Source organism: Dromiciops gliroides, chromosome 6 (genome assembly GCF_019393635.1).
Source record: "Dromiciops gliroides isolate mDroGli1 chromosome 6, mDroGli1.pri, whole genome shotgun sequence".
NCBI classification, from domain to species: domain Eukaryota; kingdom Metazoa; phylum Chordata; class Mammalia; order Microbiotheria; family Microbiotheriidae; genus Dromiciops; species Dromiciops gliroides.
This window is the reverse complement of record NC_057866.1, coordinates 259,247,312-259,270,246: the sequence shown is the minus strand read 5'-3', so window position 1 is coordinate 259,270,246 and position 22,935 is coordinate 259,247,312. Positions and strand designations below refer to the sequence as shown.

The 22,935-nt window shown below is 39.9% G+C and overlaps 1 protein-coding gene across 1 annotated transcript in view; it reads right to left on the bottom strand.

Annotated features, from left to right (window-relative positions):
* Positions 1-17,128, bottom strand: part of PPEF2 (protein phosphatase with EF-hand domain 2) — a 40,807-nt gene extending 23,679 nt beyond the window's left edge. Inside the window, exons 1-9 of the mRNA XM_043972354.1 lie at positions 17,074-17,128; positions 9,173-9,300; positions 8,985-9,042; positions 8,156-8,331; positions 6,860-6,974; positions 5,180-5,226; positions 2,722-2,888; positions 338-374; positions 97-246 (exon numbers count right to left, since the gene is read on the bottom strand). Of these exons, the coding sequence (XP_043828289.1) occupies positions 97-246; positions 338-374; positions 2,722-2,888; positions 5,180-5,226; positions 6,860-6,974; positions 8,156-8,331; positions 8,985-9,042; positions 9,173-9,300; positions 17,074-17,128 (933 nt within the window). The remainder of the gene's footprint in view (positions 1-96; positions 247-337; positions 375-2,721; positions 2,889-5,179; positions 5,227-6,859; positions 6,975-8,155; positions 8,332-8,984; positions 9,043-9,172; positions 9,301-17,073) is intronic.
* Between the last annotated feature and the right edge of the window lie 5,807 nt (positions 17,129-22,935).

The following is a 22,935-nucleotide window of genomic DNA, read 5'->3' as shown; positions in this document are numbered from 1 at the left end:
GGATGGCCAGAAACAATTAAATACTAATTATTTTTAGTGGTGATAGAGATCTGGCATCACAGGAGAATCTGTATTGATTGATTACACTGACAATACCTTGTGCCTTTCCAGTTTTTCCAAAAGTTCTAGGTTTGTCTTATCTGAAATCCCACCATGAATTATCAGGACTTTCTCATCAATAAGAGTGGCCAATGGAAGCCAGCAAAAAACTTCTTGCAGCATCTTCAGTATTTTCTTGCCATTTACCTAAAGAGATGAATGGATGAAGTAATGAATTTTGAGGAATGTACCCAACCTATCTACATAGCAGAGGGTTTAGGTTTAAAAAACAGTGTACCTTATATTTGTGCATCACTTCCTTGGTAAAGCCATATCTAGATTTAAAAACAAGAGTAATTTTATATTATTTGGAAATTTTATTGATGTCCTTGTCTTTTATTTATGAAAATACTCTAATATGCCTTCCCCAACTCCAGAACCTTCCCTTGTAATATAAACAGTAAAAAAAAAATACAGCAGCCATGTCTTTTATCATGTCATATTTGACATCCATGGTCCCCTACTTCTTTACTGAGAAGACTTTCATCAACATTTTCATCAATCGTCTTCTGGGATTAACATTCATCATTGCATTTCATTCCTGCTTGATGGCTTTTTTATTTATTTTCCTTTATATCGGTAGTTCTCAAATTTTTTAGTCTCAGAACTCCTTTTTACTCTAAAAATTATTGTGGACATAACAAAGAGCTTTTGTTTATATATCAGTTATATCTACAAATATTTGCCGTATTAGGAATGAAAACATCTTGATATTATTATGAAAGTAGTTTTGATCTTGTAGACATCTGGAATGGGTCTCTAGGACCTCCAAGAATCTCCAGACTATGCTTAGAGAACCACTCCTTTACGTAATTGTATTCATTGTGCTATTATTCTCCTGGTTCGACTTTCTTCATTCTGTATCAATTGATATAAGCCTTCCTGTGTTATTCAAAATTACACCTAAGTTCCATTTTTTAGTACAGTAATATTTTTTTTTAATTTTTTTTTTTTTAGTGAGGCAATTGGGGTTAGGTGACTTGCCCAGGGTCACACAGCTAGTAAGTGTTAAGTGTCTGAGGCCGGATTTGAACTCAGGTACTCCTGACTCCAAGGCCGGTGCTCTATCCACTGTGCCACCTAGCTGCCCCTAGTACAGTAATATTACACTTCATTAATAAATCTCAATTTGTTCAACCATTTACCAGTGTCTGGATACCTACTTCATTTACAGTTTTTTCTACTATGACAAAAATGCTGTTGTGAATATTTTGTGAGGCCTTTTATTTTTGTATTTGAGTTCCAGTCCCAGTAGAAGGATTGCTATGTGGGAAGATATGAATCCTTCTGATACCATTTCAAATTATTTCCCAAAATGGTGTGATCAGTTTACAGTTGTACTGATAATATGGATGTATGCCAACATAGCTCCTCCAACATTATTTCTTTCTTCTATCATCACTTGATAAGTATAAAATAAAATATTGAAATGGTTTTAATTCCCATTTCTCTTATTAGTGATTTGGAGAAATATTATCTTTTTTTAAAGAAGTTTTAAAAGATTTCAATAAGACCTGGGAAATTTATATGAACTGATATAGAGTGAAGTGAGCAGAAGCAGGAGAACAATTTATAGGGTAATAGCAACATTGTTAAGAAAAGCTATTTGGAAAGACTTTAGATCTCTGATCAATACAATGACCAGTCATGACTCTAAAGGACCAGTGGTGAAGTACGTGCCAGGTGTCTGCTGTTGCCCACTCAAGCTGGTTCTTGAGAGTTAAATTTTCAGCCTGAGTGTTTACACCTTGGAAATCAGCAAATGCCACAAGTCAGGGTTTTTCATTCATTGTTTTGCTGATAGTGTCTATACTTACAAGAAAGCAATGAGGAAAATATTAACAATGTAGATTAAACTTAACAGTGTATTGTACATATACTCCTCCCTGCCAAATCCCAATAGTTGTTAACATTTATCAGCAGACCCTTGCACGTTACCCACCTCTGAACAGAGTGGTCATGGACTCACGGTAAACAATGACACACACGTATCTGAACGTGACCATTGTGTGGGTTTGTTTTGTTTCACTTTATTCATTTGTTACAAGGAATGTGTTTTTCTTTATTTCATGGAGGGGGGAATGGGATAAGAGAGCTTGTTGAAAGAAAAAAGAAAGAATGAAAGAAAGAAAAGATAAATAAAAGAGGACGAAACATTTTAAAAAATACACAGACTAGAATAAAAGAAAGTTCTGAAGGAAACAAAAACAAGACAGTTTTGAAAGTAACTAGTTGAGTTTGTTACAGAAAAAAAAAACCAGTATGTGATAGAAATTCATAGTTCTTCATATAATTTTCTTTTTCTCTTCTACTTTGGTGTTTGTGAAATTTAGAATAAAATACTTCTTTAGAAAAGAAATGTAGGGTGGCTAGGTGGTGCAGTGGATAAAGCACTGGCCCTGGATTCAGGAGTACCTGAGTTCAAATCCGGCCTCAGACACTTGACACTTACTAGCTGTGTGACCCTGGGCAAGTCACTTAACCCCCATTGCCCCGCAAAAAAAAGAAAAAGAAAAAAAAGAAAAGAACATGTAGAGAAAAATGAAGGATTTATATAAAAATCAATTTTTTGCAATAGTCCCAAGTGCATATCTAAGAACTAGGTACATTTTGTTTCCATACCGTAAATTGACTATATGATCCTCATGATTTCCTCTGTTTAGATAGAACTCCTTTGGGTAAACCAACATGAAGGCAAAGAGAATCATCAAAATCTCAATTGAGTCTTTGCCTCTATCCACAAAGTCCCCATTGAATACATAGGATCTCTCAGGGGATGGAAGACCATTCTGTATGGCAAGAAAGCATAGCTAGAGGTTAGTCAGAAAAAAGGTAAGGAACAGAAAATCAAAGTTAAAAGAAATAGGAGCATTTGACAGGTGAAGCCCAAAGCCTAAACACAGCACAAGCTCAAAACCAAACCATGTGGTTGATGCTATTTTTTTTGAGGGGCAATTGGGGTTAAGTGACTTGCCCAGGGTCACACAGCTAGTAAGTGTTAAGTGTCTGAGGCTGGATTTGAACTCAGGTACCCCTGAATCCAGGGCCAGTGCTCTATCCACTGCACCACCTAGCTGCCCCGATGCTATTCTAATAGAAAAATGAGAGAAGGAAATATCAGCAGATAATTCTGAAATTTTGGAAGCAACAGATTTTAGCTGACTTAGAAGCGGAAAAAAAGGGGGGAATGTCATGTGGTTACCTAAGCAATACAAATACAATAAAAAAGGATTGCTTCGAATGTGCAAAAATATTGTTGTATCAGTTAGTCAGTCACTAAACATTTATAAAGTGACTATATGTCAAGCATGGTGCTAAGCAGCGGGGATACAAGAAAAGTAAAAGACAATACCTGCTTTTTATTTTATTTTTTAATCCAACAAGCATTCATTCATTCATTTAATTCTGAATTTGTGGAATAAAGCAAACATTTCCAATAACATAGCATAATGAAAAGACGATTGCACGTAAAATTGCAGATCTATTATGTACAACTTGCTATACAATTAGAAGTTCCCTATGATATTGCATGTGGAAGAAATTTTAACCTCACTTCTCTTGAAAGTTTAGGATCGCTATATTATTACTTATCAGAAAAGGAGGAAATGAGTTGTTGGACAGTAAATCCTTCTACAATCTGTCTACCTATCACTTTATATAAGCTAAAAATCATAGAATATCATACTAGAATAATTCTGGAAGTTTACATGGTACTGTTGTATGCTGCTTCTAGAAGCTTCAAAAAAGCCAATTTGGGCTTGATATATGGTCACATTTCCTAACAAACAGAAGAATTGGGTGGTTGGTGTTTGTCCTTGGTTCTTGAAGAGGACCATGAATGACATCAAGTGATGTCATGGCTTGCAGTGAATTTGATTTAAGCGAGGGAGGGCTGTGCAAGGTCACCAGCCTCATTCTCTACTCCAGACCCATCTGGATCCAGTGGCAAGATCTACAATTAGATGACTGGAGATAGCCCCAGATGTTTAAGAAAATTGAGGTTGAGTGACTTTTCCAGGGTCACACGGTAAGTGTCTGGGGTGAGATGTGAATTCAGATCCTCCCAACTTCAGGGCCAGTGCTCTATCCACTGTACCACCTAGATGCCCCTAATGGCCCAATTTCCTAACAAACAATTATTCAAAAATAGAATGGGTTGCTTCAATATAGTCCCCATCATGGGGAGGGAGGACCATCTATCACTAGAGATGTTCAAGCAAATATCACATGACCATTTGTCAGGTATGTTTTAGCAGGGGTTCTTAACTTGGGGGTTTGTGAACTTGCTCCTTAAGGAAATATTTTGATAATGATATTTCAATATTGTTGGTTTCCTTTGTGATATTATGCTCTTCATTTGATGCATTTAAAAGCATTACTTAGGGGCAGCTAGATGGCGTAGTAGATAAAGCACCATCCCTGGATTCAGGAGGACCTGAGCTCAAATCTGGCCTCAGACACTTGACACTTACTAGCTGTGTGACCCTGGGCAAGTCACTTAACCCTTATTGCCCCTCAAAAAAAAGCATTCCTCTAAGAAAGGGTCTGCAGGGTTGGGTTGGCCAGACTACCAAAGATGTCAATGGCACAATAAACATTAAGAACTCTTATTTGGATGTTGTTTAGATATAGCTTGGATTAGATAACTAATAATAATGAGTAACTAATATTTGTATAGCTCTTTAAGTTTTGCAATGAACTTTATAATTTGGGGGGGGGTTGCAATGAACTTTATGCAGTTAACTTATTTGATCCTCACAACAATCTTAAGAGGGAGGTTCTATTATTCTCATTTTATAGATGAGAAGACCGAGGCAGGCAGAAATTAAAGTGAAGTATCCAGGGTCACGCAGTTAGCAAGTGTCTAAGGTAGGATTTGAACTCAGTTCCAAGTCTCTTATTCTATCCACTGTTCCACCTACTTGCCTCTACATCCCCTTCCAACTCTGAGATCCTGAGATTTTAAGTTACTTACTACTGGGCCATTTTAAAAGCATCTAATAGGATTAAAAAACAATTTCTAACTACAAGTAATATTTTTTTAAATGAGTAATCTATGTGTCTTGCTGAACAGTCATACCTTGTAAAATATAAATATTAAGTCATCCAGCTGGCCATGTAAATCTCCTAACAAAGGCAGAGGAAACATAATCAGTTCCAGTTGGTATTTGTTGCTCTCTCTAATGTTTACAGAGAAAAAAAGATACATACACATACCCACCCAAGGAAGTCCCTGACCTGTTGGTTTCTTTGTTTTTCCATAAGTAAGATATGAATAGCATTTTCTTGTATTACAGTAATAGCAACAACTGGGGGTAAACAATGTAATGTTTTTTCAGAGAGGGAACTACATGAAGTAAACGAATATAGGGATAACAGCGACTTCAATGATGAGAGAACCGTGAAAATTTCTGACTAATTTGGAGAGTTGGAAGTTGAAAGGGATTTTTTTGCCCTAACTCTAAGAGTAGAATGAATTCAAGGAGTGGTAATTGAGGCAGAAGAAAAGGAGTTTAAAAGGCAGAGTTAATGCTTAAGAGTGTCTCTTGGTGGTTGGCTGTCTGGGACAAAGAATTGAGATGGTTCATGAAGTTGAAATGCCATCTCCAATGAGGAAAAGGGTCTTATAGCAGTTGCATTTCAACAGCAAACCAACAGGTGGCAGCAGTGAAGAGCAACCATGAAAAATTCATTAGGCACACCTGCATATGGTAATTCAAGGAAATAATACATTAGCAGATGGCAGGTCAGTGGAGAGATTAGAACAGCAGAGCAAGTCAGTAATTTGCAGTAGCAGCAAAAAAGCAGCTCACAGCCTGATGATTTCATCAGACTAGCAGCAGATATTGGAAACTCTTAGGGGAAACAAGCAAACTGGTCCCAGCAGTGGTCCCCAAATAATAGTTCAAGGAAAACAAAATGATAGGAGGATGCATCGTCCTGCTTACAAGTGCTACCTGTTCAAACACATTCCCTAAATGCGTTCCCTCTTCTACCAGTAGAACTGGAAATGGAGGGGGGTGTTGAAGAAAGGAGGGAGCGGCAGAAAATATTTCTCTCCACTTATTTAAATGTCTTTTCCCTTAAGGTAAGTTGTCCTCTGGTTGGTCTGATAAAAAAAAAAATTGGTGCATGATCTTGGGGGACCCCACCCCTTGGCTGGGATGTGCTAGAGCCAGCTCAAATCAACCTTCAGAACCTGTTGTGAACATTTGCACCTTGAAAATGGGCAAATGTTATAAATCAGGGTTTGATTTATTGTTTTGTACATTTTCTAGACTAAAGAAAATGATGGAGAAAAATGTTAATGTAGATTAAACATAAAAGTATGTCTTGCACACATTCTTCATTCCCACCTCCAGTCCCACCCAGAGTTGGTTGTTAAATATTTACTAGCATGCCTTTGGATGCGAAGCTACATATATCTTTTTTTTTGGGGGGGGGGGCAGGGCAACGAGGTTTAAGTGACTTGCCCAGGGTCACACAGCTAGTAAGTGTCAAATGTCTGAGGACTGAGGCCAGATTTGAACTCAGGTACTCCTGACTCCAGGGCCGGTGCTCTATCCACTGCGCCACTTAGCTGCCCCCCCCACATATATCTTTTCACTGAAGCAGGGGTAAGCAGTTTTCCCCTCTTATAAGTACATGATGTCCACAGCCCTCAATTAGGACTTTTCATGATTACAATCCAGTTGAAATCCTCCCCTCTTGTGCTTCCAAACAATAAAACCTTTCTCTGTATGCCCGAATTCTTACTTACCACACACTGTGATCTCCTCGCTGTAACAGGTTGAGATGTGATTGATGTTTGGCAGCTGTATGAGATGCTTCCTGGCTTCATGTAGGATATTTAAGACATAACGAGCATGGAGCTGCTACTGGGAGAAAAAGCAGGGAGGGAAAGAGATGAAAAACAAGAGGGGTGTTTCTGAGTGAAGAGAGACCTGGGATTTATTATGTGGATGTTTCTAAATGGTCACAATTATAAGAGACTGAGGGGGGCAGCTAGGTGGCACAGTGGATAAAGCACCAGCCCTGGATTCAGGAGGACCTGAGTTCAAACCCGGCCTCAGACACTTACTAGCTGTGTGACCCTGGGCAAGTCACTTAACCCTCATTGCCCCACAAAAAAAAAAAAAAGACTGTGAATCCTCATTGGAACCTCCTGCCCCTGCACACCTTTCCATCCAAGAATCTGTACATTTCATTCCCTTCTGGATCTTTAAATCGATCATCCCAAATGCTTTCTCCTCTCCCTACCATCACCCCCTCTTATCATTAATTTAAGAAAGTGAGACCCAGAAAGAGGAAGTCACTTGCCCATGGTCACACAGGAAGTTGCAAAGATAGGACTTTCTAACCCAAGTTCGATGCTTTTTCTAATACACCACACTATTCAGATCATGTGGGATATGGGCATGTATCTCATGTGTATGCATATTGTATTGTGTGCACATGCCTGCATGTGGGTGCGTACAGATATGCACCTGTGTGTGAGTACATAATGTGTCCGTACTCTCACACATGTATACAGTATATAAATATGTGTATACTAGACATGTGTCTGTGTAAGTCTCTATATCAACCAAATATTTTGTCATATAATGTATGTAAACATGCGTATGTATATATTCTAATTAATGTGTAATTACATATACAAATATACAATTCCTATGTGTACACACATTGTGTACACACACGTGTATGTGTAGTATCATACATGTACACACCCACAACGCCATATGTGTGTATATGTATATACGTGTGTATGTGTTTATTTGTGTATATGGATTTGTGGGCACATCCACACATATATGTACATACATATATGTGTGAATAAGCATTGTGTGTGCATATGATTTCTAGACCGTATTAACTGATGTAGCCTTTCCACCCTGGCTGAATACAGAATGAAAGGCTATCTCCAGAGTTGCCACCCTTAAGACAGAGTGGCAGTCTGAAGGTGTTTCCTTCAATCTGGTATCTTCATACATAACAAGACACGTAGGTCTTCACGAGCTGGGCGCCATGATCCATATTCACCTGATGGGCTTACTTTTTTCTGTTTGAAAGCTTCCACTAAGGTAGTTGCATGGTCAGGAAGGAGAGGAAAGGAGACGTGGGGTCCGGTGTAATAGTCTGGCACCTCTATAGATTCATAGTCGCAGTATTTTTCCATCTCGGAGTCCTTAAGCAGTCTCTCCTCCGTGAACATACAGCTAAGAAAGTTCCCTAATCAGGACAGAAAAAAGTCCTGTTGAATGCTTCTGGGATACTGAAGTGAGTAAGAGTCAGAACTTTAGAGTTATAAGAAACCTCAGAGGTTTCATATTCCTGTTTTGTAAACTAACTCTGTTGTGTCTCTTAACGCGGACCTGAAACTCATTGAAGACATTGGGAAGGGTAGAGGGAAGGAGAGGGAGGAGACGTAGTTTTGAAAGCATAGGACACTGGTAGGGGAGGGCACTATGAAAAGTCTCTGTCTTCTGACTTCATCATTATGTCCTATTAATGGGGAGATTCTAAAGCAGAAAAGGGAACTCCAAAGGGGAGAGAGGACAGCAGTTATTCAAGGATGAGGGGAATGTGTGTGGATATCTCCATGGAAACAAATCTAGGTAGGTACTACATTACAACTCAGAAAAGCATGGATCATCCGATTTAGGGCTGAGATCTGGTGGATTCTGCCCGAAGAGAGAAGGAAAAGAAATGAGAGAAGAGGATTCAAATGACTTGGAGTCTCTCTTTGTCTACTCCCCCTAGATTTCCGTTGACATCTTCATATGGAATCTCTCACTTCTGAACACACACAACCTCTTCTTCCCAAACCCCTGATTAATGAAGTCTGGATGCTACAGAAAGTTCTCTAGGAGAGTCATACTCACTTTCATTGTGGCTACTTGGGGTGAAGTGATCTACAAGGTAGCTGAAGAAATCGTGGAGCTGCCAAAGAAGAGAGGAATAGGTTAAACTGGAGATGAGATCCAAACCCGAGAGTGACAGATGGAGGCTCTGGCTATTTTGACAAATTTGGCAAGAAAGGAGCCCTTGAAATGTCTCCTAGCCACTGTACCTTGGCCTGATCTTGTTGCCCCGAGTACTCTATGGACTGGAAAATGCTCCACGTACATCGTCTCCTCATTTCCAGGCGGGCGATGTAGCGGCGGTACCACCTCTGGATCAGAACTGCCGCTTTGAAGGCTGTGACAGGGTCAAAAAGCCACACATTAGGGGCAGCTAGGTGGCACAGTGGATAGAGCACCAGCCCTGGATTCAGGACTCCCTGAGTTCAAATCCAGCCTCAGACCCTTGACACTTACTAGCTGTGTGACCCTGTGCAAGTCACTTAACCCCAATTGCCTCACCAAAAAAAAAAAAAGCCACACATTGGAGAATTAGTGTTGCTGGGTGGGACAAGGTAGGAGAGTATTTTCATTGTCCATTTTGGTGATAAACTTCAAGCGAAGCTTAATTGAATGTATTTTGGAAGAAACTGATAGGAGGGCACTGTATTTTAGTGGAAAGCGGCCAAGGATTGTGTGTCCAAGACTTACTGGCTTCATGACGTTGGGCAAACCCCTTTATTTCTTTCAGTATTATATAAATGTTGGCTATTATTATCATAGGCCCCATAGGATGCTCTCTGGATTTAGCATGAACTCAGAAAACACACATTTACAAATACATAGACTTGTCGCATTTTGGGGTGGTTACAATGGAGTATGAGTAAAAATGTCAATTCATACTTCACCAAAGCCAAAAGTCCTCAAAGTGCAATTCAGGTAATTGTAACATTTACACTTTTGCCTACTTTTTTGCTTCATAATATGTCCTAGCTTATTTACTGAGAATAACAAAATACTTAATGGATGAATGTAACATAGGTGAACTTTCCTAGAAGGACTATTCCTTGAAACATATACAAATAATCTCTGCTGGTTGTTGTGAGACTAATACGTGTGGATAGAGCACCAGGCCTGGAATCAGGAAGACTCATCTTCCTGAGTTCAAATCTAGCCTCAGATACTTACTAGCTGTGTGACCCTGGACAAGTCACCTAACCTCATTTACCTTAGTTTTCTCATCTGTAAAATGAGCTGGAGAAGGAAATGGCAAACTGCTTCATTATCTCTGCCAAGAAAACCCCAAATGGGGTCACAAAGAGTTGGACACGACTGAAATGTTGAAAAAAAGCACCCATGGGGGGCAGCTAGGTGGCGCAGTGGATAGAGCACCGGCCCTGGAGTCAGGAGGACCTGAGTTCCAATCTGGCCTCAGATACTTGACACTTACTAGCGGTGTGACCCTGGGCAAGTCACTTAATCCTCATTGCCTCACCAAAAAAAGGACACATGTACATACTTGTATATGTGTGCATGTGTATACACATATATTTATATAATATACAATATGTTTTATGTATGTATATATATCAATCTATACACATAAACACATATGTTTGGTTCAGTGGACTAAAATTCAAACCTTTGGCATATCCACTTGAATACAAAAAGCAGTCAGACATGGGGGTCTCTAGCTCCTCCTTTAGGCTTCTCACCACAGACCATCATGGGACAACATGGGGCAGAAAAACTGTTCTCAACTGAAGCAAGGCCATATCCTTGTTGATATTGTATATATCCTCAATGCTATGAATGTCCTTTCTGATATGTGTGTGTATTTATTTATTTGGTTGGTTTTTGTGGGACGATGAGGGCTAAGTGACTTGTCCAGGGTCACACCGCTAGCAAGTGTCAAGTGTCCGAGGTCACATTTGAACTCAGGTCCTCCTGAATCCAGGGCCCATGTTTTATCTACTGCACCACCTAGCTGCCCCCCTGTACTATATTTAAGCAAACCTTTTGTTAACTGTTAAATGAACAGGGTCTCATTTCACTCAATTTCAGTTTTATATAAATACTATAGATAGTGTGTTTGACAAACCTTAAAGCACCATATTAGCACTAGTTATTGTATTGTTGTTGTTGTTGCTGTTGTTTCCTCTGAGAGGAGAGCCTTTCAGCCATGTATGGCTCCATCCAAATCACTTTTTTTTTTTTTTGCGGGGCAATGGGGGTTAAGTGACTTGCCCAGGGTCACACAGCTAGTGTCAAGTGTCTGAGGCTGGCTTTGAACTCAGGTACTCCTGAATCCAGGGCCGGTGCTTTAACCACTGCGCCATCTAGCTGCCCCATCCAAATCACTTATAATAAGAGAAATGCAAATTCAACTAACCCTGAAGTTCCATCTCCCGTGCATCAGATTGGCACAAAAAATGACAAAAGGTGGGAATGGTCATTCTTAGAGGGGCTGCCCCATCATGGGAGCAATTGATTGGTCTAATCATTTTGGAATATAATCTGGAACTTCCCAAAGTTACTAAACTTGTTGAGCCAGCAACACCACTTACTAGGTCTATATTCCAAAGAGCTCAAAACCAGCAAGGACCACTATGCACATACATATTTGTAGTGGTATTTTTTTTTTGTTATGGGAAAGAATTGGAAACACAGGGGGTGTCAGTCAAAATCATGGAATGTAAATGTAATGGAAGATGATCGTATCATAAAAAAACTGTGGATATAGCAGATTAAAAAAAAAAACCTAGGAAGGCATATTAGTTGACATACAGTGAAATAAGCATCTCCAGGAGAACAATTACACTGTAGTGTAAAGGAAAATGACAGAATTTCAAATGTCGTGGCCATTCACAATCTTAGAAGACTGATGGTAAAGTATACGACCAATTTTCTGGCAGAAAGATGATATAGACTTGAGGTGCAGAATGAGGCATACATTTTCAGAGATAGCCAGTGAGTTAATTTGTTTTTCTTGACTATAATTATTTGTTACAAAAGAGAACTTCTTTTCCTAGGAGGTGCGCTAGAAGGTAGTAATAGAGATGGAAAGCAAGAGAAAGGAAGGAAGGAAGGAAGGAAGGAAGGAAGGAAGGAAGGAAGGAAGGAAGGAAGGAAGGAAGGAAGGAAGGAAGGAAAGAAGAAAGGAAGGAAGGAAGAAATGTAACAAGGAAAGAGAGAAAAGGAATTATATAGTCTCTGCTCATGGATCACTCATGCCAAAATATTAAAAATGGCAATCCAAGATTAGGTACACAATATGGTAGTAAATGACCATAATAATACAATGTTTGACAAACCCAAAGATGCAAGATTTGGGGACAAGAAATCGCCATTTGACAACAATTCCTGGGAAACTGGAAAGCAGTTTGGCAGAACTAGATATAAACACATTATACTGAGATAAGGTCAAAATGGGCACATGATTTACTCATAAAGGGTGATGTCATAAGCAAATTAGGAGAACCTGGAATATTTGACCAGTCAGATCTATGGATAAGGGAAGAATTTATGACCAAACAAGAGATAGAGTGCAATATGGGATATAAAACAGATAATTTTGATTACATCAAATTAAATACGGTTTGAACAAACAAAACCAATGTGGTCAAGATTAGAAGGGAAGCAGAAAACTGAGAAAAAATGTTTACAGCAAGTATCTCTGAGGAAGGCCTCATTCTTAGATATAAATGGAGAAATGAGTCAAATTTATTAGAAGTCATTCCCCAATTGATAAGTGGTCAAAGGATATGAACAGGCAGTTTTCAGAAGAAGAAATCAAGAGAAACACAAATTAAAACAACTCTAAGGCAGCACCTCATAGCTATCAGGTTGGCTAATATAACAAAAATAAAATGACAAATATTGGAGCAGATCTGGAAAAATAGATGCACTGATCCTACTATTCTGTAGAACAATTTGGAACTATACCCAAAGGACTATAAAAATGTGCATTCTCTTTGAGCAAGCAATATCACTACTAGGTCTATACCTAAGAAAAAAGAAAAATGACTTATTTGTACAAAAACATTTATAGCAGCTCTTTTTGTAGTGGCAAAGAATTGGAAACTAAGGGGATGCCCATCAACTGGGGAATGGCTGAACAAGTTTGGGTATATGATTGTGATGGAATACTACTATGCTATAAGAAATAATGGGCAGGATGCTTTCAGAAAAACTTGGGAAGACTTACATGAACTGATGAAAGTGAAATGAGCAGAACAAGGAAAATATTGTACACATTAACAAAAATACTGAACAAAGATCAACTGTGAATGACTTAGCTATTCTCAGCAATACAAGGATCCAAAACAATTCCAAAGGACTTATGATGAAAAATGCTGTCCACTGCCAGAGAAAGAACTGTTGGTGTCTGGATGTAAATTAAGGAATAATTTTTCTTACTTTATTCGTTTTGGGTTTGGGGTCTGCGTTTTCTTTTGTAACACAGCTAATATGGAAATATTTTGCATAACTGCATATATATATAATCTTTATTAAATTGTTGCCTTCACAAAGAGAAGGGAAGGAGAGGAGGGGGAAGAGTTTGGAACACAAAGTTCTAAAAAATGAATGTTGAAAACTTTTGCTTACATGTAATTGAGAAAAAATAAAAATAAATGTGACAAATAAATAAATAAAAGTGACTCCTCAATAAATTTAGTAACTTAGTGCTATCCCCAATGACTGAGGGGATGCTCTTTAGAAGTAGGTCAAAAGGGGCAGCTAGATGGCACAGTGGATAGAGCACCAGCCCTGGAGTCAGGAGTACCTGAGTTCAAATCCGGCCTCAGACACTTAACACTTACTAGCTGTGTGACCCTAGGCAAGTCACTTAACCCCAATTGCCTCACTAAAAAAAAAAAAAAAAAGAAGTAAGTCAAAGAATAACAAATTCATTTAGAAGAACAAAAATTCTAGCATTTCAAGGAAAATAGTGAGAAAAAAAATGAATGGGATATAGCGTTACTAGACATCACAAGTATTTGATGCTGGTTTAAAAAGAGCCAGAAAAATAGATCAAGGGCATACGAGCAGATCAGTTACAAGATTATCAAGAACCAGAAGCTGTCGAAAAGAGTAGCCAACTGTTTGATAACCCCCAAAACATAAACTATTGGAAGAAAGACTTTCTTTTGGGCAAGAATCACTGGGAAAGCTAGAAATCCCTTTGGCAGAAATTAGGTTTGGATAAACATTTAGACCCTTCCTGCATCTCACACTGTATATATCAATACAATGTGTAATATATAAAATATATTACTATAAAAGCTCACACTGTAAACAAAAATAGATGACATCAGGAACCTTTTAGAGCTGTTAGGATGGAGCAGAGAAAAAAAGACAATTCTTAACCAAATGAAGTGATAGAGAAAAGCCCAAAACATAAAATTAAAAGTGGGTGTCCAGGGGCAGCTAGGTGGCACAATGGATAGAGCATGGGCCCTAGAATCAGGAGTACCTGAGTTCAAATCCAGCCTCAGACATTTAACACTTACTAGCTGTGTGACCCTGGGCAAGTCGCTTAACCCCAATTGCCTCACCAAAAAACAAACAAAAAAACAAAAGTGGGTGTCCATCAACTGGGGAATGACTGAAAAAATATGGTATATGGGTGTAATGTAACATTATTTCATAGTTAAAATTATTAATATAAGTAACACAGAACTGTAGGAACATATTTGTATGATTTCATCTGGAAAAGGAAATGGCAAACCACTCCAATATCTTTGCTGCCAAGAAAACCCCAAGTGGAGTCACAAAGAGTTGTACACGATTGAAAAATGACTCAACAACAATGCATGACAGACAGTGGACTAAGTTCTGGGGATACGAAGAAAGGCAAAACCATTTCCTCCCCTCCAGCAGCTCACATTCTAATGAGGAAGAGAGCATTTAAAAAATAACTAGGCATACACTGAATGAATGTAAGGTGAGCTGGAGAAAGAAATGACAAACCACTTTTGCCAAGAAAACCCTATGCCGGGTCACAGAGAGTCAGACATGGAGGGCAGCTGGGTGGCACAGTGGATAAAGCACCAGCCCAGGATTCAGGAGGACCTGAATTCAAATCCAAGCTCAGACACTTGACAGACACTGTGTGACCCTGAGCAAGTCCCTTAGCCCTCATTTCCCTGCAAAAACAAAACAAAACAAAAAACCCCACCAACAATAAAACAAACAACCCCCCGAAAGTGAGACACGACTGAAATGACTTGAACAACAAGAAATCATACAAATATCTTTCTACAATTCTGTTACTCATACTCATCATTTCTTATGGCAAAATAATATTACACTACATACACATACCATATATTTTTTTCAGCCATTCCCCCATTCATGGATGGACTCTCAGAGCAGAAGGCACACTGGGGAAGACCTCCTACAGAAGGTGGGATTTGAGTTGAATTTTGGAGGAAGTGGCAGAGGTGAGGAGGGAGAACATTTCAAGCATAGAGCATGGTCAATGCAAAGGTTCATAGGGAAGAGATGAAATATCATAGGAGAAGGAAAGCAACTAGACCTGTGTAGGTGGAATACAGCATTTATAGAAGGAATTTTTTTTTTTGTGAGGCAATTGGGGTTAAGTGACTTGACCAGGGTCACACAGATAGTAAGTGTTAAGTGTCCGAGGCCGGATTTGAACTCAGGTACTCCTGACTCCAGGGCTGGTGCTTTATCCACTGCGCCACCTAGCTGCCCCTGCGCCACCTAGCTGCCCCTAGAAGGGATTTTTAAAGTGGGAAGGGCCGAGATTATGAAAAGCTTTCAATGCCAGAGGATTTTAGGGAGGGTGACATGTGCTTCAGGAAAATCACTTTGGAAGCTGAATGGAGGATGATTGGAGTGGAGAGAGACATAAGTCAGGAAGACGGTGGCGGTGTGAGAGGCTGGTAACAGTAGTCCAGGCAAAATATGATGAAGGTATAAACCAGGCATGGTTATGTTAGCAGAGAGAAGGTGACAGAAAGCATCAACAAAAATATTGGGCAGTCTGTGTCAGAGAACAAAGGGATCTGAGATGGTTGCTATGGAAACGACTGACTGGAAATTTAATTTTTTTCCACACTCTAAGCTATTGAACTCCAGGAGAGAGATGAGAACCGGGGCCTCTATTCAAACAGAAGAAAATTAAAACAGGTAAAGATGTGGTGGGCAGGAAACCTGATGATTAGGAGAAAAAAATTCTTGGAAAGGTTTGACATTTAAGGAGGATTATTTTAGGAGGTAATCGTACAATTTCATAGCCGTTTCTTCCTCCAGGAGGTAAGAGAAGACAAAACAAAATCAAAGGGAACTAAACAGAGACCTGGTTTACTAGGAATGTTAACAAGGTCAAATAAAGAACTTTCCTAGTTCTAAAAAGGTTGTCTGTGGATTTATTGAAGAAAGTATTATAGAGCAGGGTGGTTTAATCTAGGGCCTATAAACAATATATATATATGTATATGTATATGTATATATATGTATATGTATACATACATATACATATGTATATGTATATATATGTATATGTATACATACATATACACACATATACATACTCATATGTGTATATATATATATATGCATGTATGCATGCATGCATGTATTCCTGTATTTGAATTCATTGGTTTTCTTGATAACCCTATTGTAAGCCAGGGATCAAGCCTGGCATTTGCATAAAAATCCCCTCCCTCTTACTCCATGGTCTGTGTTGGCACAAGGGCACTAACAGGCAGAACTGAAAAAAGCTTGGAGAGGTGAAAGACGGGCCCTTTGGCTTCTGGCTTTGAGAGAGGACACGTGGTCTCTGTCTCTCTTCAGTGAGAGGTCTCTGGAGGGAGAGAAAGACTATGGGGAGAAGCCAAAATGGAGAAGAGCCAGTGAGCTCCTCTCCATGTTCAGCATGTCCTGTTCCTAGCTTGCCTCCCCAGGACTTCAGGGTAATTCTCCTAAAATCACAGTGGGGACATTCCTTTGCCCAATGCATATCTGCCCTTGTTTTGCAACTTTAAAGTGATTTGCATGGGGTCACATAGCCAGTCTGTGCCAGTGTTGGGATTTGAACCCGAGTCTTCCTGGCTCTAAGTCTGACTCTCTGTCTACCATGAAATAGATGGAAAATGCGTACTGTTCTCTGCCTTCTGGAGAACAAAATGGTGGTGGGTGGAGCTGCTGCTTCCCATCTTTCAACAATGTTCCTTCTGGTCGAGTACAAATAAGGTCAAGGCTGAGTGGCTTCCACAGGAACAATAATCTGTCTTGGAGGGAATAAAATAGAGCTGAAACAATGCTATTTTGCCCCCATTAATTTAAAAACAAATTCATTGTCCCTAGCTCATCCTCTCGAGGATGTTACTCTTGGCACAAGACAATGAGAACCTCAGGATGTATCCTTTGAGCTCCACCCCCACAGAATGTATTGGTCTTTGTTTTTCTCCCATTCTCTTCTCTCTCCTCTCTCTCTGTAACTCTCTCTGTGTGTCTCTGTCTTGGTTTCTCTGCCTTTGTCTCTCTATCTCTGTTTCTCTTTGATTCAGATTCTGTGTCTCTGTCTCTCTCTACCTCTCTGTCTCTCTGTCCTCTCCCTTTGATCTCTCCTTTTCACTATCTCTCTTGCTGTTTCTGTCTCTCTCTGTCTCTGTCTTTCTCTGTGTCTCTGTATCCCCCCACTCTCATCCTCTTTTTTTCCTTCTCTCCTTCTCACTGTCTCTTTCACTCTGTCTCTGTCAGCTTCTCTTTTCTCTCTCTTTCCACAGCTTCTGTTTCAGTGGCATCTTTGTCAGGTTTAATGAACCTCTCTCTCTCTCTGTCTCTCTCTGTCTCTCTCTTTGTCTCTCTGTCTCTCTGTCTCTCTTCCTTCTTCCCCACCCTCTCTGTCTCTTTGACTCTTTGTCTCTGTCTCTCTGCCCTCCCTCCCTCCCTCTCTTTCCTTTCCTCCCTCTGTCTCCCTCTCCATGTCTCTATATCCTCCCCCTTCCTCTTTCCCTCCCTCTCACTATCTGTTTCTGTCACTGTCTCTGACTCTCTCTGTCTTTCTGTCTGTGTCTCTCTCCCTTTCTATCAATCTCTGGATCTCCCACCTACGCCCAGCCCCCATCTCTCCCTCTTTGTCTCTCTGTATCACTCTGGCACAAACACAGTGACTCCACCCGGCTTTGATCACTCTAGCATCTCATCAGAGATCAGGTGTGTAGATACTTTAGTAAAGTTTCTAGTGCCTCCCCACTGCCAATTTACTTGTATTTATTTTTCATATACTTTGCATAGATGCTTTTTATATTTCCTTTTGGAGGCCAGGTCATCAGTGTTGCTGCTCCCATCCACTACTACTTTGCCCAGACTAGGGAAATCCCCACTCCCTCTTGCTCTTTTAATCATCTATATGTATGTATGTATGTATGTGTGTGTGTGTATGTGTGTTTTTGTGTGTATATGTATGTTTGTGGTTTTTTTCTAGTTGCCTACAGGTAAACTACCCCTGTGCCCCGAAATAATTGACAGTACTTTAAGATTTGTGAAATGCTCTACAAATATCTTATTTATTTTGGGGGGGGTTGTTTTTGTTTTTGTGAGGCAATTGGGGTTAAGTGACTTGCCAAGGGTCACAGAGCTAGTATTAAGTGTCTGAGGCTGGATTTGAACTCAGGTCCTCCTGACTCCAGGACCAGTGCTCTATCCACTGTGCCACCTTGCTGTCCCCCCCTTTTTTTTGTATGAGGCAATGGGGTTAAGTGACTTGCCCAGGGTCACACAGCTAGTAATTGTCAAGTGTCTGAAGCTGGATTTGAATTCAGCTGCCCCAAATATCTTATTTTATCCTCACAACAATTGGGGAAGTTAGTGTTATTATTATCCCTACATTATAGATGAGGAAACTGAGTCAGAAGAGTTTAAGTGACTTGCCCAGTCAATAAGTATCTGAGGCTAGATTTCATCTAAACTCTTCCTGAGTTTGCCTCCAGTTCTCTGTCTACTGTGCCACCTATCTGCCCACTTTCTATTCTTTCATGCCCATCCACCTCAACTCAACCCCTCCCATGTCCCTCTTCTGCTCTTCCTACCTCTTCCACTGTGCCCTCTGATACTCCACAATTAACATACTTCCCTACATTTAGACCTTGTCCTTCTGTGCATTTTCTATCTTCTGGCATGCAGAGAGAGCTGGCTTCTCCACCCCACCCCACCCCTGCCCTGATTCTACATGCTTGGCCACCCTCTCCAATACTGGTTGACCCTTCTCTCATCCCCTTCCTCCTCACTTCTGGCTATATTTTCCTTCCTTCCAAATGTTAGTATTTGGGTTAATTAGTTTAACTCTACACTATTCTCTAAAATTGAATCCCTCACTCCCTTGCCCTATCACAGCTCATACTTTGCTAAAACCCAATCCTGAATCACTCCCACCATTCACCTCCCCTGCTCCTAATTATGTGCTACTGAGCAGGGCTGGAAGGAATGACACAACCATGCTGATTAGGCTCACTGCAAATTCATTTTTTGTCATCTCAAATGGGTCCTCGGTGTTGCAAGGCAATCCATATATTTCTCCCTAAATAATTCTCTATTTCATTCACCACAGCAGCTATTCCAAATCTTTGCTCTTCATGTTGCACATACTGTCCCCTCTCCTCTCTCTTTTTTTTTTTTTTTGGTTGGGCAATGAAGGTTAAGTGACTTGCCTAAGGTCACACAGCCGGTGAGTGTCAAGTGTCTGAGGTCGGATTTGAACTCAGGTCCTCCTGACTCCAGGGCCAGTGCTCTATCCACTGCACCACCTAGCTGCCCCTCCTCTCTCTTTCAACTAAAGATCTCACCCTGTATTTGACTCATAAAATAGCAAATATTCACCATGTGTTTCTTCTCCTCTTCTCTCTACTGTACAGCTCCAATTTCTGTTAAAAAAGATGTCCCTTCTTGGGACAGCTAAGTGGAGCAGTGGATAAAGCACCGGCCCTGGATTCAGGAGGACCTGAGTTCAAATCCAGTTTCAGACACTTGACGCTTACTAGCTGTGTGACCCTGGGCAAGTCACTTAACCCTCATTGTCCCGACCAAAAAAAAAAAAAAAAGAAAAAGATGTCCCTTCTTTATCCTTGATTCCACCCTTCAGTCTTCTCTCAAATAACGCCCTCACATTCTTCATTCTCTCTTGAATTCAATCTCTCCCTATCTACTGGTTTCTTCCCTGCTGTACCCATGCAGGCCTAGGTCTCCCTCATCTTTTTTGGGGGGAGGCCGGGCAATGAGGGTTAAGTGACTTGCCCGAGGTCACGCAACTAGTAAGTGTAATGTGTCTAAGGCTGGATTTGAACTCAGGTCCTTCTGAATCAAGGGCCAGTGCTTTATCCACTGTGCCACCTAGCTTCCCCTTTCCTCGTCTTTAAAAATCCCTACTATAAAAAATATAAAACCAAAAAAATTAAAATAAAGTTTAAAAAAACCCGTTCTCCTCGTTATTGTCCTATATCATTCCTCCCTTGCTCAGCCAAACTTCTAAAAAAGATGCTCCTGATTCTTGCATCGACTTCTTATCTTTTCACTTGCTTCTCAACCCCTTGCAACCTGTCTTCCAACCTCATCACTTAACTAAAACTGCTATCTGCAAAGTTCCCAGTGATCTCTTCTTTACAAAATCCTGGGCCTTTGTCTCCATATTCATCTTTCTTGACCTCTCTGTGATATTTGACACTTAAAAAAACCCGAACACCTTTTCTTTATTTTATTTTTGATTTATGGAATAAGACAAGCATTTCTGTAACATAGTACATTAAAAAGATGCACATGAAACTGCAAGTCTATTATATACAACTTGCTATTCCTTTTAAATACATAATAAAATTATCATGTAAATTTCTTGTTAAAGTATTTTTCCTTTTTTTCCTTCCCTCCCCTTTTGCACCCTAGAGTTGGCTACCATTAGACGCAAATAGGTGTGTGTGTGTATGTATGTATGTGTATATAAAATTATTCTATACATAACTTTTATTTATCAGTTCTTTCTCTGGACGTGGATAGCATCTCTCTTCATATGTCCTTTATAGTTAATTTAGGCATTTATAAGAATCAAAATGACGTATTTACTCGACGCTTGACACTATTAACCATCTTCCTTTCCTGGATGCTCACCCCTCTCTGTGTTTTCACATTACTCTCTTGGTTCTTCTCCCTGCATGACCATGCCTTCTAAGTCTTTTGATGCACCATGATCCACATTGTGCTTCCTTACTGTAGGTGTTCACAAAGGCTTTGTCCTAATGACTCTTCTCTTTTCCCTCTACCTTCTCTCTATTGATTGATTAGGCAAGTGACAGGCTCAGGTTTACACTTTCAGCTCCCATGGGCTTCATTTTTATCCCTAGGCAACATCCCCCCCCCAGATCTCTATATCCATCCCTAGTCTCTCTCCTGAGTACCAATATTATATACCCCAACTTCCTACTGGGCATTTTGAATTAGATTTCCCATATATACTTCCACCTTAACATGTCCAAAACAGAACTCATTTTCTTTGCTCCCCCAAACCCACTCCTTCCAAACTTCCTTTATTTCTGTCAAGGGCACCCCCCATCTTTCTATGCATCTGGCTTTGCAATCTCTTCACTCTCCTTCATTCTACACATGCAACCAGTTGTCAAATCTTGTTATTTCTACACCTACAACATCTCTTGTATCCATCCCCAGCTAATTCTCTTCCCTCACACAACTACCTTACTAAGTTGGGCCACCACCTCTTGTCTAAATATTACAATAACTTCCTAATTTGCCTTCCTGCTTCAGTTTTCTTCCATCTCTGATCTATCCTTAAATTTTATCCATTAATTGTACCACTTTTATCCCTTAATTTTCCTAAAGTGTAAACCTGAGCCTGCCACTTGCCTAATCAACAAACTCCAATGGTACCCTATTGTCTTTAGAATGAATAGAGGGGGCAGCTAGATGGCTTAGTGGTTAAAGCGTTGGCCCTGGATTCAGGAGTACCTGAGTTCAAATCCGGCCTCAGACACTTAACACTTACTAGCTGTGTGACCCTGGGCAAGTCGCTTAACCTCCATTGCCCCGCAAAAAAAAAAAAAAGAATCAATAGAAAGCTCATGTATAATTTACATTGAATTGCTTGAGTTCTTGGGGAGGGAAGGGAGGGATGAAGAGAAGTTGGAACACAAAGTTTTAAAAAATTGATGTCAAAATTTGCTTTTGGGGCAGCTAGGCGGCGCAGTGGATAAAGCACCGGCCCTGGAGTCAGGAGTACCTGAGTTCAAATCTGGCCTCAGACACTTAACACTTACTAGCTGTGTGACCCTGGGCAAGTCACTTAACCCCAATTGCCTTACCAAAAAAAAAATTGCTTTTACATGTAATTTGCAAATAAAATTCTAAACAACAACAAAAAAATCAAAGAGCCCTGTTACTAAGTAACAGGCTCATAACATAAAAAAGAATCAATATAAAGTCCTGTGTTTAACATTTAAAGTTCTTCACAACCTGGCCCCAGCCTACCTATACAGCTTTGTTATACCTTACTCCCTTTCATACTCTGTGGCCCAGCCAAACTAGCCTTCTTATTCCTCATCTACAGTGGTCCACTTACTGTCTCCATGCCTTTGCACTGTTTCTCCCCACCCCACTCCCCAAGCTTAGAATGCATCCCTCCTTTCCCTACCTTTTAGAATCCTCCCTACTTCCCTTTAAAATTCAGAATAAGGCCCCTTTCTACATTGTCTTTGTTTCTCTCAGATCCTCATATCTTCCCATAGAAATTACCTTGTATCTATTTTATATCTATTCATATATAGACATTATGTATATATCTCTACATTATGTGTCTATCACCATATATGTGTGTACACATTGTATATATGTGTGTATATTTGTTCCCTTTACTTGAAGGTTATGGTGCTATAGATACCAAATACAGTTTTGTTACCTCTCATTCCTTCTCCCTCGCTAACAAAAACAAACCACATACTCTACTTATTTTAGTGAATTAATT